Source organism: Rhinoraja longicauda, chromosome 13 (assembly GCF_053455715.1).
Source record: "Rhinoraja longicauda isolate Sanriku21f chromosome 13, sRhiLon1.1, whole genome shotgun sequence".
Classification (NCBI taxonomy): Eukaryota; Metazoa; Chordata; class Chondrichthyes; order Rajiformes; family Arhynchobatidae; genus Rhinoraja; species Rhinoraja longicauda.
In genome coordinates, this window is record NC_135965.1 from 31004842 (window position 1) to 31025459 (window position 20618).

At 40.3% G+C, this 20618-nt stretch overlaps 1 protein-coding gene across 7 annotated transcripts in view; it reads left to right on the plus strand.

Annotated features, from left to right (window-relative positions):
- yeats2 (YEATS domain containing 2) overlaps positions 1–20618 on the plus strand; it is a 125359-nt gene that overhangs the window by 75168 nt on the left and 29573 nt on the right. For all 7 annotated transcript variants that reach the window (XM_078410714.1, XM_078410716.1, XM_078410718.1 and 4 more), the window contains 2 exons: positions 1006–1261; positions 20369–20530. In XM_078410714.1, coding sequence (XP_078266840.1) covers positions 1006–1261; positions 20369–20530 — 418 coding nt within the window. The remainder of the gene's footprint in view (positions 1–1005; positions 1262–20368; positions 20531–20618) is intronic.

The window sequence follows — 20618 nt, forward strand, 5'->3', positions numbered from 1 at the left end:
GGTTACCCACTCCATCATTGCCAGGGTTAATTCATCCAATCCTAGTTTGAAGGGTCAAGATTCAGTCAATCTATCCCGTGACTGGTAATACATCAGTTTAGTTAGTTTATTATTGTCACATGTACTGAGGGACAGTGTGCAACTTTTTGTTGCACACTCTCCAGTCAGTGAAAAGATTTTTCATGATTACAATCAAGGCATTCACAGTGTACAGATATAGGATAAAGGATATGGTACAAGATGAAGGATATAGACAGGGTAATGGGTACATCACTTGCAAATTACTTAAGTTGGGGATGCAAATTCAAAAGAATGCATGTATAAAATGCAAAAGGAAAACTTTAAATAAAATGTTTTCCTTTTGCATTTTATACATGCATTCTTTTGAATTTGCATCCCTAACTTAAGTAATTTGCAACCCAATTGAAGAAATCCATCCAGTATACATTTTCCTTGCAAAATAGCTTCATTTGGTTTGGGAATAGTTGGATTAGGAGAAAGCTGCACAGCCCTTTGAGCTTGCTGTGTGATTCACGTTGTGTAAGTTGATTTACCCTTAAATGGCAAACGACAATGGCCTTTGGTCCATTGTGCTTGAAAGCTTTGACGAACAAAATTCAATTACAGATTTAAAACATCCAGTTATGCCTCAGCATCTCCAGTCCTTCAATGGAAGAGGACTCCAGATATCAGATAATTATGAAGAAAAACAATAGGGATAGAATCCCTTCAACATAATCACTGCATATTAGTAGTTAAGCTGGACATGAGCATGGCCACAGCTCTATTTAGCTTAATTGTGTTATTTTCTGTGTGTTTTTTTCACTTCCCCATAAATGCTGTTTGCCTCAACCATTTGTTAGCACTCTTGGGACATAGAAGTTTCCCCAGATTTTTTCCCTGGATTTATTCCCTGGATTTATTAGTTATTGCTAATATGTTAGATTTCTTTTGTGTGGCTGCATATTGTACATGTAACTAAGAGTGCCTGTTACTCACCCACAGGTGGTTGGGATTCCAGTGGGTTCAACTTTGCAGCCAGTGGTGAAGCAGGCAGTGGCACTGAGCGGTGGTCAGATAATTGTTGCCAAACCAGGCACTACGGTTGCTCGAGCTGTTGGACAGAAGCAGATTGTGGCTCAGGGAGTGGCGAAGGCTGTGGTGAGCGGAGCAAGTGGAACCATTGTGGCTCAGCCTGTACAGGCAGTCAGCAAAGCTCAGAGTTCATCGATTATCCAGAAATCAGGATCGCAAAGCTCAGGTAAGGAGAGAAAACCATCTTTGTAGCTTAAAGAGCAAGTGTCAACAATGGTTTTTAATTGGACGATGGTGACTTCCACTGTCACAGGTGTTGTTGAAGTAGTACGTCTGGGAATCAGGATTACTTCCGCTAGCTGTTGGCCATACATGTAAATTTAACCCAAGTTAGAATAGCTGTGAGGTGCAAAGGTATTACCTTCATCACATAGTTCAGGTGCCCTTATACACAATAGCCTGGATACTTGCACTTGCACAGATTTCAGCTTCCGCCTGCAATTATTTAAAGCCATGTCGTTCTTAATATCTGCTCAGTTTTCATACGCAAATGCAAATAATATTGACTTTGAGTAATAGTTAAACCAGGCAAGATCCTGGTTCATGCTGGATGCATCCCCTTGTGGAGGGTTACTGCTCCAACTTGGTTCTGGCAATAGAAATAATGGTTGGACTCTGCTTCAACGATCCCAGTTTGTATCTTGAGTTCATATTAGATTCACCAATGGCAGGATATAGAGTAATGCAAGAATATATTATGAACATTTTTAATATTACCATTGATATCAAAAAGACAGATTTGTGAATAAAGAAGTAATTCAGCATGACCTTGAATGAATTTGAGAGCCATTGCAGTTGGCAGTAGCCATTGGAATATTGTGCAGGACAGTGCAAGACAAATGATTGCAGGATTATGAGGGGAGAATGAGGACGTGGGACTTAAATGGGAAGCTTTCAAAGAGACCTTATGGCCGCTTCTTGAGTTCTATGAAATGGAAGACAAAAATCTTTATAAAATTTGTAAAGTTTAAGGCAAACATAAAAGTGAATCCAAAAGTACTTAATTGACATGCAATGAGGAAACCGGTTGTACAAGGAGTGATGGACCCGATGAGACACCAAAAAGGAAATTTACTCATGGGGGGTGGGATTTTTATTTTTATTTATCCATCCATCCATCCACTTACCTACTTATTTATTTACTTACTTACTTATTTATTTCCGATCAATACAATACAACAGATTGCCCATACAATTGTGAAAGTTAAATAGTACAAAATCATTATAAATTGAAAAAGGTTTATTGCATTTAAATTTATTGCATACAAGCACCTGGTCTAGATAAGATGCACTCCAGGTTGCTAAAAGAAGTGAATGAGGAAATTGGACAGGCCCTGGCCATAGATTTCCCAACATGTGTAGATTTAACAGATTTGTTTATTCAGAAATGATGTAAGGATAAAACAACAAAGAATTGATAAGAAGAATATGGCATATGGTATGTTTGGGCTTCCAAGAAGATATTTGGTAAGGTGCCATATAAAAAGCTTATTATCTAGATTGAAGGCATAGTGTAAAATAGGCAGCAGCTGTATGCATAGAAAATTGGTTAAGCATCGGGAAACAGAAAATAATCATGAAAGGTTGTGGCTCTGACTGGTGGAATGTGCTTTGGGATTGGGCTAATGGATCAATAGTTCTCTATTCTTTATTATTACTAGGCTAGGATCACTGCTTTTGTGATATGTATGTATTAATGAGTTTGATTTGAGTTCACAGGCTCATTTTCAGAATTTTGAGGTGATGTGAAATTTGGAGGGGTGATGGACTGTGAGGAGGACTTCAGGGAGACCAACGGAATGGTGGATTGTGTGGAAAGGTGGAAGGTGAAAATTAATGCCGAGAAGAAGGCTGAAGTGTAGCATTTTGTTAGGAAGGAAAAGAAGAGACAGTATAAAGTAGGATGGCAGAATTTTCATAAAGACAGAAGAAACGAATTTGGGATATATGTGTATGGATTGTTGAAATGGCGGGGAAAGATGATAAAATGGTTACAAAAGCACATAGGATCCTGGGATTTTAAAATAGCAGCATAGAGTATAAGAGCTTGGATTGAACCTTCCTAAAACACGTGTTTGGCCACTAGGGTGATATATGTGGTTCTGGGCTCCACATCATGGGAAAGTTGTATATGCTTGAGAGGTTGTGCAAAAGAGATTTATTAGAATGATTCCATAAACGTTGGTTATGTGACTAGAACTTGGTGCTTTTTGAACAGAGAAGGTTGCAAGAGGATCTGATAAAGATATTTAAAGTAGTGAAGGGTATAAATAGCGATGGAGAGAATGAAACTGTTCCCCGTGGCAGAAGGGTCAATAATTATGACAAGTAACGTGAACATGATTGACAAAAATATTGAAAGTAAAATGAGGAGTGAATGAGTGTTTGGGGTCTGGATTGCATTGCCGGAAAAGAAGTGAGGGTTGATTCAATTGTTCTCATCAAAAGGGAGTTGGAAAGGGAAGAATTTGCAAGGAGATAGATTCTAGCTGGATTGTTCTTCATTGAATCTGGTAAGTTCATGAGCTGAATGGTGTGCTTCCATGCTGTGACCATTCTATGAAAAGTAAATCATTTTATACTTGGCCTTCTTCACTGCCTTTGAATATGTAGATGGGTTTAAAGGTGCAAGAGTAATGGATAGATTGTAAATACTAGGGAAACTATAGAGGTTCACTCTGCATTGTTGGTTTCTATGTCGAGTCCATTGTTAGAGTGTAATGTAAAAATCTCTGGTGATCAGCTGAGAAGTTTTAGACTTAAGCATTTCTGCTGGAGTCCTGAAATTCCACAGAGTCATGGAGGTTCTGCATAAAACTGACAGCATTTCTGTAGATAATCCAAGCCAGTATCCTGTTGCTATCCATGAGCGTTGGAGATCTATTGGTAACACATTGTCATCTAAATTGATCACCAACAAGTAGCTCATGTTTGCCATTTCCCATGGAGAAAATGCCATTTATTTTGTGCATTTTGAATGGTGTCAACTTGTGCTCCTAAGGCTTCCTGAACATCAATAACAAGGCTTTGTTCAGCATTAGGGTCTTCCAAATTGTTATGCACATGAAGGAGGCCTTGTCCCTGAAGTAGCTAAGTAAAGGTTTGATAAGATGACTGAACACATGTTATCAAGGCTTAGCTGATCGTTAAATGTATCAGAATCATTGAATGTTTAATATAATTAAATAAAGCATGATCATATATATAAAATCATACATTGAATATATATATATAAAACACATGAGGTATACAGCTGTATAAAACTGTGTATATATTATACAGGTAAGGATGGAATGCTTTCAGAAACTCAGGGAAACCAGGAAATTCATATATAGCCCAGCTATATGGTAGTTGAAAAGATAGATACAAAATGCTGGTGTAACTCAGTGGCTCAGGCAGTATCTCTGGAGAAAATGGATAGGTGACGTTTCAGGTCGGTACCCTTCTTCAGAAGACGGTCTGAAGAATGGTCATGACCCGACACGTCACCTATCTATTTAGTCCAGAGATGTTGTCTCACTCGCTGGGTTACTCCAGCATTTTGTATGTATCTTTGGTATAAACCAGCATCTACAGTCCCTTTTAATTATTTTTTTAGTTGCTCTGGCTCTGTCCTCTTTGTTTTTGGTTTCAATGTCAACATTGCTCATTATCAAATCAAGGAATAACATCTTATCTTAGTATCTTTGGCAAATAGGTTCCTCGGAACTTATAATTGAATTCAACAATTTTAGGGAACCAGCCTGTCTCGTTTCTATCATCATTGGCATATTGCGATGCCACGTTATCAGCCTGTGATGTTATTTCTGCATTTCTCGCTCTATGGTTGATGCATAATCTGTTTTGCATTTTTAGCATTTTAACACTTGCAGTGTTTAGAATTGCATTTTTAAAATTACTTCACAGCTTTCAGTTATTTTATATTTACACCTAATCCAGGAGGATTTAATAATGAGGAGGAGAGGGTGCTGCCCCAATGCAGGAGAGGTTTGGGCCCAACGGGTCCACTTGGTCTAGTCTTCCTAAAAGCCTTATTCCATTTATTCCCTGTAATTTAAAACCTGTCAGATTTCTAATTTTTTTATAATTCTGACAAAATGTTATTAATGTTATTAACTAAAAACAAAATATTCTGGAAATATTCGGCAGGTCAGGCAGTATCTGTGGAGAGGAAAACAGTTCATCTTTCAGTTCCATAACTTTTCCTCTATGTTGTTCTCGTGAAGGTTCATCAACTTGAAACTTCAGCTCAGTTTCTCGCTTTAAATATGCTGCTTTGTATTTACAGCATTTTTGTTTTAATTTCATATTTCTAACATGTGTAGGTTTTTTCATTTATATTCCTGGAGACTTCTTCCGATGATCTGTTTCTTAATAACTAAAATGTTACAACCGCAGACTCATGGAACAAGATTTCTAAAGTCTAGACCCCTCAGGTGGTTTTGTGTGGAGCCAGCTCCATATTGACTCAGTTCTTGCTTAATACAGTTTTTAACTATGATGATGCTGTGTCAGGGAGGAAAATAGAAATTATCACTATTTAAAGCATGCTCCTTGATTCTTTTTTTAAAATAGTGAGTTACACTAGATACTGGGTGTAGCCAAGATGGAATTTGTAATGATGTGCATGGCCTTGTGAGTACGTCAGCCTTTTAGGGGAGCCACCACTAAACTCCTGGCACAAGTACTTTGTTTTGGGAGTCAGCACCCATCAGGAGGGAGGTTGGAAAAAGTACATATTAACAGATTGTTTGTACACAATTTTATCTCATTCTACTCTCTACGCTTGAATGTATTTGATTAACGTTGACCACAAATTCCAGATAAGGCAACCCATTGCCAGGACTAGAGCACATTGAGTGTTGAGACACTCTCCTATCGTAGAAGGCACAGTGCACATTCTCATTTATTTATTTATCATCTCTTCCTTGTTCTCTCACTCTCATACATATACACATATTCTCCCTGTACATATAATCTATTCCCCACACACAGACAACATTTCCCCAAACATATTTCAACGAATAAGACATTAGTTAATACCAATACAGGAATACAAGGTGAAATAGTTCTCCGCAGATGGTAATCTGACCCTACGATTCATTGCCATGTTGGATGATATGTGTATGGCACTGAGCCATTGGCCAGGTGAATAAAATGAGGTTGGAGTAGAATGGCTGGTAAAGTCCTTTAAGATCACCATGAAAAAAGGTTGGATGTTGGATAAGTTACTTAGACAAGTTACTTAGACATCTCCACATTCATGGGAAAGATTCTCTGACAAGTAATTATAAGAAGCCCATTGTAAGACAATGAATTGTGATCAGTCATCCAATGTAGTGGATACTTCTGACTTCCAAGCTTAAATTTGGCCTCATCTCCAAGGTGGACACTCATATTCTCCACAACCTATGGGAAAATGTTCTGAACCCACCAGAGAGGACATTATATAAGCACATTATTAGTAATTTTAGTAGTTAAATCTACTCTCTTTAGTGGTTAAATCTCAAAGACCGTAGGATAAGTACATGGATTGGAAAGGTTTAGAGGGATATGGGCCAAACGCAGGGCTTCCATGCTGTTTCCATGCTGTATGACTCTATGACTCCTATACCTATTGTGAATAAATACAGCATTTTAACCAGTAAATCTGGTATGTCAACTGATGTTATCACAATAATATTATTACCAGGAAGTATATTTTTTGGGCAATGTCTCATTGATGACGCATAAGGGAAGAACAGTGAAATGTCAGGGCTTTCGTCATATTCTTCCAAATGTATGTCGAATCTCCTGAGATCTAATATCACATGAAGTAATGCAACGTCCCTATTTGTATTGTGATTTTTTTCCCCCCATTTTTAAACGTCAGAGGACTTTTGAACATTAAAAGGTTGTTTGCCTCTTGATATTTGCACATGCGACTTCTGAAGTCATCACCTTACAGAAAATGTGTTTCGTTGCATTTCTTGCAAGTTTAGAAATGTCCAAAGGGATCATCAATCAAGTGAAATTAATACAATCATGGATCGTGCATGTAGCAGTCTGTTCTTAACGATTGGTGTTGCAATTGCACAGTTAACCCTTTATAACTGAACTGAATTATCGGAACATTTTGCATTAGAAACTTTTTAGAATATTAGGATTTAGCAGAATCAATTTCAATTTTTAAATGGAAATTCATATTTGACTAACCTGCTGGAGTCTTTCAGAATGTAACTAGTAGAATAGATCATGTGGAACCAGTGGAAGTGGTGTATGTGGATTTTAGGAAGGGTTTGATAAGGTCCAATGATAGTTTGGTCAACAGGGTTAGAGCACGTAGAGTTGGGGTCGTACTGACAGGAAACCAGTAATTGGACAGAAAGGAGAGTGAGAATTTAGAAGAGAGAGAGAGTAGGTACATGAATACATGATACTTTGTGAATGTACAAAGTATGATAAGTAAGCTGCAGATAATACAAAAATTGGTTGTGCTGTAAATAGGAAAGATTAATAGAACAACTGGAAAGTTGACTTGATAACCAAGCTGTCCTCTATTCCATTGGTGACTCTGTTCTAATGGTGACTAACATGCAAGCTCTCTGTACCAACAGTTTGACTGGTAGGCCCAATGGAAATCCTCTCATGAATATACATATTCTGGAATGCATTACCAAAGAACACAATGTAACTATGATCCAGTCATTTAGATTCATAGTTATACAGCACATAAACAGGCCCTTCAGTCCAAGTCGTCCAGACCGTACAAGATGCCTATCCAAACTAATCATATTTGCCTACGTTTTGCCCATATCTCTCTCAGCAGTGTTTCTAGAAAAAGAGGAGTTTGAGGGAGGGGATTGTTTATTGGCTATAAGGTGTGAATAAGGAAAGGTGATTTTTGTGATTTTCTTGTTCCAACATTCATTGAATTAGACATCATTTTTTTCAAGACACTGATATTTATATTTTTTAATGAAGTATTGGACAGTATTAAACACATTTTAGGCCCTAAATGCTGTCCATTGAACTATTAAAAACCAACAGGCTATCTACTGGTATACCACCAGTTATCTGGAGCCTATGGCAGCACTCAGCAGATATTTATTGATTTGTCCTTAACAGTGTTGGGCTAATTCTTGAACACCCTGTTATTTTGTGTTGTTGATTCTTGTCATATGTTCTCAACCTCTTTAAATTATCTCAAATTAAGAAATAAAGGTCATGAAACATTCAGTTCTTGCAGAATTTGGCAGTAAACATATTTCAGTTTGGAACCAGTTAAGCTTGCTGCGTTGGCAGGGTGCCAGTTACGTGATCGCGTGCCTTAAAAATCAGATTTAATATGGCCTGATGCTGCATTAGCTAACAGCACCATCTGGTGAAGAAAGCTTGTTACTTCAACATTCAGTGAAACTGTTAATCGAGTACAGTTGGGACTTTGGTGGTGCCAAACTCCCATCTTTTCCAGACTATTGGATGTTTTTTTCCTATTAATACCCCACTGCACACTTAATTCACTTTAAAAGAATTGTCCCACAGTAGTATAATGAACATTCCAGTGACCCTGATGTGTTTTAAAGGAATGGGGGAAATGGGGCTCTATTTATTTGCAAGAGTGCGCAGAAAACAGGGCCATGGCAATCTAGAAGGGGATGAGAACCAGTGGAATGCAGGAAATATGTCCCTGGTGAGCTTAAAATGATTGCAGGAAGTGGAGTACCTGAGTGTTTAAAAAGAGTTGGAAACAGGACCCGGATGAAGTTCAAGTAAATGCAAGAAACATCACTAGGCGAGCCTTGCTGAGCTTTCGGGATATGAATTGTTTTGTTATGTGAGAGGATTGATGTGAAGTAAGGTCCTCTACGCCTTCAGTCCTGATGCAGGGTCTCAACCTGAAATATCAGGTGTCCTTTTCACTCCGCACATTCTTCCTGACTTGCTGAGTTTCCCACCATTACCTTTTGCTCCAAATTCTGGCATCCGTAATCTCTTGTGTCTAGAGTCTAATATTAGTATTGTTGATAGATATGAAGCCAACTGGCGTTTTGCTAATGAAGTGGGTGGCTATAGTTTTGCTTACATATAAATAAAGGGGAACATTTGTGTTATGTAAAATCAAGGGGCCAATATGAGTGTCACACATGAGGCAATATTGGCATTGCTATCTATCTGTAAACAAGCAGTGGTATATTTGTGGTAGACATTATTATTATTATCATTATTTCCTTGTATGTAAATGGAGTCTAGTATCATGTAGACACAAGGAACTGCAGATGCTGGTTTACAAAAAAAACGGCACATAGTGTTGAAGTAATTCAGCAGGTCAGGCAGCATCTCTGGAGAACATGGATAGGCGACAATTCCGGTTGGGATTCTCCTTCAGACTAGTATCAAAGGGGTCAGTTGAATGAATATTGGTTTTAATCAATCTGTTCAGTCCATCATTGGAAATAATGTTAGATAAATGGGTACATTATTATGATACATTCGTATAGTGGAAGAAAATTCACCTCATTTAATTTGGAAGAGTTCAGATTCTTTTTCATTGTTTTCCTAAATCACATGATATTGTGACCTTCAATTTTTTTAGATGTTGCCACTCAGATACTTGCACCACTTGGTCTGAACTTGTTTCCAAAGTTCAACAACGGTGCCATCTTTGTTGGGCAAGAAAGATGTGAATTAAGCAAGTTCTTCTGCACATGCTTTAAAATCTCCCCCATTCTTTCCTCTTTTGTTATTTTTTCCCGAGTATATGTTTGATTATTTGAACTCTCCCATTATTTGAACTCTCCCATTATACAATGTGACTTGCATATTTCTGCAAGTTCCGTGGAAGCGTCCTTCAGATTCTTATCATTAGTTGGCAACCTAAACAATAATATCTGCAGCTTAATTGCATGCTATTATTTCTTAATTCTAAACAGATTGATTTTGCCCCTTTGTCTCAACATATCCTCTTTCTTCAGCACTGCAATATTCTCCTTAGTACTGTCACTCTCCTGTCTTCCTTTTCCAACCTTTCCTTAGCACTTTGTATCTCTAAACCCACGATGTGCAACCAGAACTAGCCCAGCACCATCTTTAAATTTGCTGATTATACCACCATCAATGGACAAATAATGGAATACAACAGGAGGGAGATTGATAACCTGGTTGAGTGGTGCCAGAACAACAATCTTGGTCTTTATTTTAGCTGACTGAAGAGCTAATTGTTGACGTTAGGAAGGGAAAGCTGAGGGAACGATCCCTTAATTGGTGGGAGGGTGGTGGAAACATAGAAAATAGGTGCAGGAGGAGGCCATTCGGCCCTTTGAGCCAGCACCGCCATTCATTGTGATCATGGCTGATCGTCCACGATCAATAACCTGTGCCTGCCTTCTCCCCATATGGGAGAGAGTCAACAGTTTCAAGTTTCTTGTTACGTACATCTCTGATGATCTGTCCTGGGCCCAGCACATCGATGCAATCAGGAAGAAAATCACCAACACCTCTACTCCCTCAGAGGTTTGAGGAGATTTGACATGTCGCCAATTATTCCATTGAATTTCTACCAGTGGACAGCATTGTGACTGATTGCATCATGTCCCGGTTCAGCAGATGGAATGCACAAGAATAAAGGCGACTTCAGAAACTAGTAAACATTGCTTGGTCCATTATGTCTACTGACCTCCCCACCATCGAAGGAATCTACAGGAAAGGCTGCCTCAAGATGGCAGCGAATATCAATAAAGATCTATATCACCCTAGCCATTCACTTTTCTTGTTGCTACCATCGGGGAAAAAGGCACAGGAGCCTGTGAATCATTACCTCCAGATTCAAGATCAGCTTCCTCCAATCAACCATCAGGTTCTTGAACAACCCTCCCTCAGCTCAGAACAATCCTGCACGACCCTAACCACGGCCCTAACCACAACCCTCTCTCAGCTCTGAACCAATACGGACTTTGCACCACAATGGTCATAAGGTCAAAAGTGAGAGAGCAGAATAAGGCCATTCGGCCCTTCAATTGCCATTCAATCATAGGTGATCTATCCCTCTTAGCCCCATTCTCCTGCCTTCTCCCCATAACCCCTGACACAGCCTTCTATGGCAAAGAATTCCACAGATTCACCACCCACTGACTAAAGAAATTCCTCCTCATCTCCTTCCTAAAGTAACGTCCTTTTATTCTGAGGCTATGACCTCTGGTCCTAGACTATCCCACAGGTGGAAACATCCTCTCGACATCCACTCTATCCAAACCTTTCACTATTCGGTAAGTTCCAATGAGGTCCCCCCCTCTTATCCTCCTAAAGTCCAGCAAGTACAGGCCCAGTGCTGTCAAACGCTCATCATATGTTATGGTTGCTCGACAAATTTTTTTTGCACTTTCATGCTCTAGTTTACAAGGAATAACATCAATAGACAATAGGTGCAGGAGGAGGCCATTCGGCCCTTCGAGCCAGCATCGCCATTCAATGTGATCATGGCTGATCATTCTCAACCAGTACCCCGTACCTGCCTTCTTCCCATACCCCCTGACTCCCCTATCCTTAAGAGCTCTATCTAGTTCTCTCTTGAATGTGTGCAGAGAATTGGCCTCCACTGCCTTCTGAGGCAGAGAATTCCACAGGTTCACAACTCTCTGACTGAAAAAGTTTTTCCTCATCTCCGTTCTAAATGGAATACCCCTTATTCTTAAACTGTGGCCCCTTGTTCTGGACTCCCCCAACATTGGGAACATGTTTCCTGCCTCTAACGTGTCCAACCCCTTAATAATCTTATACGTTTCGATAAGATCCCCTTTCATCCTTCTAAATTCCAGTGTATACAAGCCTAGTCGCTCCAGTCTTTCAACATATGAACGGCCCGCCATTCCGAGAATTAACCCAGTAAACCTACGCTGCACGCCCTCAATAGCAAGAATATCCTTCCTCAAATCTGGAGACCAAAACTGCACACAGTACTCCAGGTGCGGTCTCACCAGGGCCCTGTACAACTGGACCTGGACCTCTGTGCTCCTATACTCAACTCCCCTTGTTATGGGTTATGGTTGCATCTAATGTGCCTGTAAAGCTGCAGCAAATAAGAATTTCATAATGCTGATTCATATCTGGCAACATGACAAGTAAACCCTCTTGATTCAGGAACATTTTTTTAGAACCTAATCTTGTTCTTTTTTGACCTGCCAGATTTCTGTTATTTCCTTGACATTATCATCCCCTGTTGTAACTTCCACCTACGGCTCACTAACTATGTTTAATAAATTTCTCTCTTAGTCTGGTTCTTATTAACAGATTGTTAATTTCTTGTTCTCATCGTATTTATCTCTCAATCCTTTTTGCATCCTTTTTCTCCTTTTCATTATTGCTTGGTCAGGGATTTCTTGGCCGGGATTCCCACATGCCGTAGGAAATGCAGTCCTTGGTTCTGAGGTGCCCTGCCGTACCTCAATTTGTTCCATTAACTACCAGAAAGAACATTCTTAGAATATCAGTACTATTACATTGTTTATTGTTTTACTTACCCTGAAGGACTTTAACATTGTTTACTCTTTAAACTGAATGCTCATTTACCCTCACAGAGACTCTCTCTCTCTCCCACGCTTGTTTAAATTCACTTGAACCCTTGTCTCATACTCCTTTTACTCGCCAGGCTGTATTCTCACACTTCTTTTAAAATGACCAGGGTTCTTTTTTAAACTCATTAGGGTTGAGAACAGAATTTAACATGAGTTTAGGCAACAGGGTCCTGCAGTGAGTTATGCTAAGCATTTGATTTAAACAGAGATGGGGAAATTTCACAAGTTCCGTCAGAGTAAGTAAAACTGTAACTAATTTAATAAAAGTAGTTTAAGAATATGCACAGTCATACAGCATGGAAACGGGCCCTTTGGCTCAACTTTCGCTGACCAAGATGTCTTTCTAATTCCATTTGCTTGTGATTGGCCCATGTGATAGGACTCAATGATTCCTATCCATGTTCCTGTTCAAATGTTTTTTTTATGTTGTAAAAGTACCTGCCTCAAAAACCCCCATTTGCAGCCCGTTCCATATTCCCACCATACTCTGCTTGGAAAAGTTGCCCCTCAGATCTCTTTAATCTTCCCCCTCTCACCTTAAACCCATGGCCTCTAGTTTTAGCACATTTATGCCATTCGGAATTTTATAAACCACTTCCTTCAGTCTTCTTCATTCCAGCAAAAACTGTTACAGCCTATTCAGACTCTCCTTATAATACAAGCCCTCTAGTCCAGGCAAAATCCTTGAGTCTCTTCTGCACCCTCTCGAACTTAATCACTTCCTTTAGTGTGGTAACGAGAACTGAACATAATATTCCAAATGCAGTAAAACCAAATTCATGAGTCATGCGCAAAGCTAAACTGACTATCAGATCTTGCTATTCCAGATGTAAATCAATCTTGTCTTTCGTAATTCCGTCTGGTAACCTCCCACCACGAAGGCCTGCCTTCTCTTTTTGAATTGGTTTAATCTTATGATTAAAGCAAGACCTGTGGAATATGTGATAGCCAGCAGGTGGCAACCCAGTAAAATGGAAGCTGGATTTTCAAACTGCAGCCTGCTAAAAGACCCAGTTACCTGCTTAATGTTGCAGAATTACACTACTGTTACATAATACTGCTGTGTGTCAAAATATGTTTTTCATGTACAGTGAAACTCTCCTGATCTGCTATCCAACTGTTCAGAAATCCTGTTGGTTTGGCATCTGGCTCACCAGCATCTAGCATTCCCTTTGAGCTGAAACGCTAAACCTAAGCGCCTTTACCACCTTAGACAGCTGAGAAAATTCAGAGTGTCTCTGAGGATCCTTCATTGCTTCTACTCTGGGGCTGTAGAGAGCATTCTGTCCGGCAACTTTACAGTCTGGTTTGGGAACAGCTCTGCCCAGGACAGGAAGGCCCTGCAGAGAGTAGTGAGTTCGGCAGAACACGCCATGGGAATTACACTCGCCCCCCTGCAGGACCTATACATCAGGAGGTGCAGATCCAGAGCAAGCAAGATTATGAGGGACCCCTGCCACCCCAGCAACGGACTGTTCCAGATGCTACTGTCCGGCAAGTGCCTCCGCTGTCATGCTGTGAAAATGGGGGTGGTGGGGGGTGGGGGGGGGGCGGCTTGGTGGTGAAGGAATGATCTGTCTGAGGAAAGGAAGAGCAACAACAGGGCTTCACGGTAGAGCATCTAGTAACTCGAGTTGCCTCATAGTGGCAGAGACCCAGGTTTGATCCTGTCTCAGATGCTGTCTGTTTTCAGGCAAGGCAGGAATCCTTTACAGTTAACAGGTGACATATACATGAATGTTTTGGACATGAATGTAGGAGGCATGATCAGTAATTTTTCAGATGACATAAAGATTGGTAGAATTATTGACAGTCTAACGGGCAGCTTTGGGCTACAGGATGATATTGATCTGTTGGTGAAGTGGATTGAGCCTTGATAGATGGAGTTTAATCTAAAGGTGAGATGATGCATTTTGTAAAACTAATGAAGCTAGGCCGTAAACCATGAATGGTAAGGTCCAAGGGAGCATTGAGGAACAGAGGGACCTTGGCATGTAAGTCTAAAGATCATTGGAGGTGGCAGCACAGATGAGTATATGGGATACTGGCCTTCATTTGTCAAGGCATTGAATACAAGAGCTGGGAGGTTATTTTCCAACTTTATAAAACATTGGCCATATCTCAGCTAGAGAACTGCAGTTCTTGTCATACTATAGGAAATATGTAATAGCATTGAAGAAGGTGCAGAGAAGATTCGCCAGGATGTTGCCAGGCATGGAGCATTTTAGTTATGAAGAGAGATTGTTGAAGTTAGATCTTATTTCCTACAAAAGGAATGCATACTTTCCTTTTGTTGGAAATCGAGTCTGGGAATCCTCGCATGTTTACATTGTGTTCCAGTATTCTACTGAAAACATGCAATCACAGCTCAGTTAATTACTCATATTTCAAACAAGAATCAGCCAAAGGTGATGACCATTGATGCAGTTATGGTGCAGTAATTGCTCCATTTACGTCAGACAAAGATGACTGTGTGTATTTGCTGGGACGCATCGTTGTTGCACAGAATGCAAGAATAAACAGAAGGAAATGAAATGGCAGTATACTTGCACAGAACGTAATCTATTTATAGACAATAAACAATAGGGGCAGGAGGAGGCCATTCGGACCTTCGAGCCAGCACCGCCATTCAATGTGACCATGGCTGATCATTCGCAATCAGTACCCCGTTCCTGCCTTCTCCCCATACCCCCAGACTCCGCTATCCTTAAGAGCTCTATCTAGCTCTCTTTTGAATGCATTCAGAGAATTGGCCTCCACTGCCTTCTGAGGCAGAGAATTCCACAGATTCACAACTCTCTGACTGAAAAAGTTTTTCCTCATCTCAGTTCTAAATGGCCTACCCCTTATTCTTAAACTGTGGCCCCTTGTTCTGGACTCCCCCAACATTGGGAACATGTTTCCTGCCTCTAACTTGTCCAACCCCTTAATAATCTTATACGTTTCGATAAGATCGGCTCGAGACGAGCTCTGCTTTGCTTGGATCATGACAGCTCTGATATAGTTTACAACCAGTCTTGGTTAAATAATATTTAATACAAGATATTATCTCAGAGCAACAGGTCAAGTCAGCCTGCCATTCAATGTGATCAACTCTGATCTGTGACCAAACTCTATCTGCTTTTTCCTAACCAATGCCGTGGATTAACAAAAAAAGATTAAACTTAACGTTTAATTAGAATTTGTTGTCAATAGTAGATGAGAATTCTGTATTTACCCACACTTTATTAACCACCTTGGTGGGTCCTGGATCTAGGCTCCTCAATAGGGAGTAACAGTTTCTCTTTATCCATCCCATCAATTACTCTTAAAGTCTTGAAAACTTTGATCAATGCAGTCATCTACATTTTAGGGAATACAATCCCAGTGTATACACCATCTCCTTGTAATTTAACCCATAGAGTCCAGGGGCCATTCTAATAATCTTTTTACACCCACTCCAAGGCTGACCTTCCTAAGATTGTGGCAGCAAGATCTCAGAGTAATGCGGAGTTTTGTGTGGCTGTGGCTTGAACACAAGCACTTTGTATTCATGTCCGCTAATTCAACAGCATTCAATTCAGCCTTTTGATTACTTTCTGTACCTGTCCATGACAGTTTAATCTTTATATGTGAAACCCTGACAGTGGCATTGTTGTATTGGGTGTCCAGCATTTAGAAAATAATTGATCTGTTCCTTTGACATTCAAAGCGAATGAACTCTCACATGCCTACATTGCAATTTATTTGCCATTGTTTCGTCCATTCACTCAATTTTATTGTTATAACTCTGCAATTTAAAGCTTATGTTTATAAAAGCACCTATCTCTGTATCAGCAAATTTAAACATTTGATTTTTCTTCCTGTGTACAGTTCTTTAGCAGCAGCTCCAACACCATAACTGTGTGGGATGCCACAAGTCAAGCCCTGCCATCACGCTGTTATCCCAATGAGCTTGTTTCCTGTTGCTCAGTTAATCTCCAAGCTAGGGCAATAATTGACTTTCAATTTCATAAGCTACGACTTCGGCTAATTTTATCTTATCCAATGTTTTCTGGAAATCCATTTAAAAACAACCATTTACAGTGCCCTCCATAATGTTTGGGACAAAGACCCATCATTTATTTATTTGTCTCTGGACTCCACAATTTGAGATTTGTAATAGAAAAAAATCAGATGTGGTTAAAGTGCACATTGTCAGATTTTAATAAAGGCCATTTTTATACATTTTGGTCTCACCATGTAGAGATTACAGCAGTGTTTATACATAGTCCCCCCCATTTCGGGGCACCATAATATTTGGGGCACAGCAATGTCATGCAAGTGAAAGTAGTCATGTTTAGTATTTTGGAGCATATCCTTTGCATGCAATGACTGCTTGAAGTCTACGATTCATGGACATTACCAGTTGCTGGGTGTCTTCTCTGGTTTGTAATATCAAGATAGAGTTGGGAACATTGTATACAGAAAAGGCTATACTCCTGGAGACCTGTCCTCAAGAACTATCAGCTGCTACACTCCCAGCACAAATACAATTAGCATTAAATTAGTCTAAATTCGATCGAAGTGATGGAGGTTTTTGTAGACAGTGCTGTCAAAGGGAACTTTTTCATCACAATACATTGTCTTCTCTGCGTCAATGATGGACTTTCCATCACTTGGTTAATGCATATAAATTCTCCCCATCAGCTCTACCAAACTGCACGACAATATCTTCCTGGTCTTGTTCAGATACAACCTGATTCCCCTTTAGTCCCACCTTCCCCAGATCTGGTCTGAATGCTCCAAGATCTAAAGCCCTCTGTCCTCCACCATCTCTCAAAGCACACATTTTATTTCTGTGCACACTGATACAAAGCATGAGCAATAATATGGTGATTATTGTTTTTGAGATCCTCCTTTATCTCTTCCCTAACTCCCTAAAATTTGTCCACAAGCCCTCAATTCTATTTTTAACAACGTTGTTGAGACCAATGTGGACCACAGTCTCTAGCTTTTCTCCCTCTCCCTCCAGAATATGCTGGAACATTAGCACCAGAGAGGTAGCATTTCACATTGTAGTCATGTCTGTGACCACAGAAAAGCATCAGTGCTCCACTAACTGTCATTCTCTTGACCTTTTTATTCCCTCGCATATGGCTGATGCCATGGTCTCTATAAGAGAAGGAAAGCAAATTGGATGTCATAGTCATAAAGTGATACTGTGTGGAAACAGGCCCTTCGGCCCAACTTGCCCACACCGGCCAACAATGTCCCCGCTACACAAGTCCCACTTGCTTGCGTTTGGTCCATAATCCCTCCAAACCTGTCCTATCCATGTACCTGTCTAACTGTTTCTTAAACGATGAGATAGTCCCAGCCTCAACTACCTCCTCTGGCAGCTTGTTCCATACACCCACCACCCTTTCTGTGAAAAAGTTACCCCTCGGATTCCTATTAAATCTTTTCCCCTTCACCTTGAACCTATGTCCTCTGGTCTTTGAGTCCCCGGCACTGGGCAACAGACTCTGTGCATCTACCCGATCTATTCCTCTCATGATTTTGTACACCTCTCTAAGATCACCCCTCATCCTCCTGCGCTCAGCCTACTCAACCTCTCCCTATAACTCACACCCTCTCGGCCTGGCAACATCCTCGTAATTCTTTTCTGAACCCTTTCGAGCTTGACAATATCTTTCCTATAACATGGTGCCCACAACTGAACACAATATTTTAAATGCAGTCTCATAGTCTCAAGTCATATAAAACTGCAACATGACCTCCCAACTTCTATACTTAATACTCTGACTGATGAAGGCAGATATGGGTTTTGGTGTCATTTAGCCATGGAACTAAAAGTATGCTAAGGAGATAAAAAAGCAAATGTCACAGAAAATTAAAAGCTTTTTTTCCCCCATTCATTAAGATTAGTGGTTTAATTTGTCTCATCCAAGCTTTATCCAAATGAATGTTTAATATCTGGTTCATCTGTTGGTATTATTCACTGCAACACAGAGAGGTAAAACATATCTCGGTATTATCATGAGCGCAACTCACAAATACACACAACACGTATGTGGTAATCAGCCAGACACAGGCCCGGAACATGGCTGTGAAGTCCCATACTGGCTTCATCAATAGACTCCACACATTGATTAAAGCTTCATAAACAGAAAACTGAAATCAAATTTTACTGTACAAGATATTCGAAGAAGCAATTGATACCTCAGTGAAAGAGATTTAGAATAAACAATATGTGAGCGAGACCTTTCAAGTTCCTGTATTTTCTCCCAGAAGGTGGGAGTGCGAAAAGTGAATTTAGCCAGGGTGGCAGGGATCTTTGACGATACTTCCAGTCCTCCTAAAGCAACGTACCAAGAAGGTGAACTGGATGGAGGGAAGTATTGAGACTGTGATGGACTGGGCTGTGTCACCACTCTGTAGGTTCAGGTGATCAAGAGCAGAGCAGTTGCCATATGCGATGCCTGTGATGCATCCTGTAGCTTGTATCCTGTACTTTCTGTAGCGTATGTGTAGACATTTGAGTGAATATGGTGGGCATACCAAATCTTCCAGCAAACAAGATTACCTGCAATTTGTGCACAGTAAAAGCAAGACAACATAGATTCTCTTTCTCTTGCACTACATTTAGGCCTGGATTACCTTGATACCTAAGAATGTAAATATGCTGATGTACATTCTAGATCACTGCATCAGTGTAATGGGACCATGTTAGATTGCTGGCGATGTGGATGCATAAGAACTTGAAGTTGTTGACCATCTCTACAGCCCCTCCGATGATGAGGACAGGGTTGTATTCACCTCCTCGTTTTCTTAGATCATCTCTTTTATCTTGCTGATCTTAAGGGCTGACTCTGTGACATTAGTTTCTTACTCTATTTCCTGCACCGTCTCATTATTGTTGTAGACTTGGTCGACAACAGTGGTATCATCGGTGAACTTAAAAATTGAGTTGGCATTGTATTTGGCCACAGTCATCGGTGCACGGGGAGCAGAGCCAGGGACTGAGCACACAACCCAAAGGGGCATCAGTGTTGGGGGTCAGGGTGGAGTTAATAATCTGACCAATTCATACCGACTGAGATCTGCCAGTCCGCAAGTCCAGAAGCCAGGTGTAGACGGTGGCCCCACGGCCAAGATCCACATTTAGGGGTGAGCTTATTCTCTACTATGGTGTTGAAGGCTGAGCTGTAGTCAATGAATAGCATCCTGACATGGGTGTTCTTATTTTCAAGGTGATCCAGGGCTAAATGTAGTGCAAGAGAAAGAGAATTGGTGTTGATTTGCTTTTTCTGTGCACAAATTGCAGGTAATCTTGTTTGCTGGAAGACAGGTGTAAATGTTGGCCATTACCAATCTTTCAAGGCACTTCATTATGGTCGATGTTAAATTTATTGGGTGGGGGCCTTGACGTTCCAGCTGGTATGTCCACACCGCATCAATTTTTGGATTTCATAGCAAGGTGAATAATTTTCCATGAATTAAAAAAGTGTGCTTTGGGTATGCTTTAAGATTACCAGAAGGGTGTCACCAGAAACCTTTTACAACCTGAAGGCTTTAAACCAGTCTTGCAGGGAGCTTGATTCTATTAGGTGAGGTCCATCCATAATTCGGGATAATTAAACCCAATTCTCGGATGCAGTCAACATTGTTTAAATAATGTACATATTATATGAAGTAAATTATACATATGAAGTACTAACATTAGCTAGTGATTCTTTCACATTTTGTTTTCTGATCTTCAGTTATGGCCACGTTGCAGCTTCCAGCAACCAACTTGGCCAATCTGGCCAATCTACCACTAGGGACCAAACTCTACCTAACAACCAACAGCAAAAACCCCTCGGGCAAAGGCAAGCTGTTATTAATACCCCAGGGAGCCATACTGCGGGCTGCCAATCCAGCAGGTAAGATACCAAAGCAGACTGCTTCTTTGTTGGGATGTTTGCATCAAATTTTAGAGCAGAGTTACATTACCCACCTGGAAGTTTATTT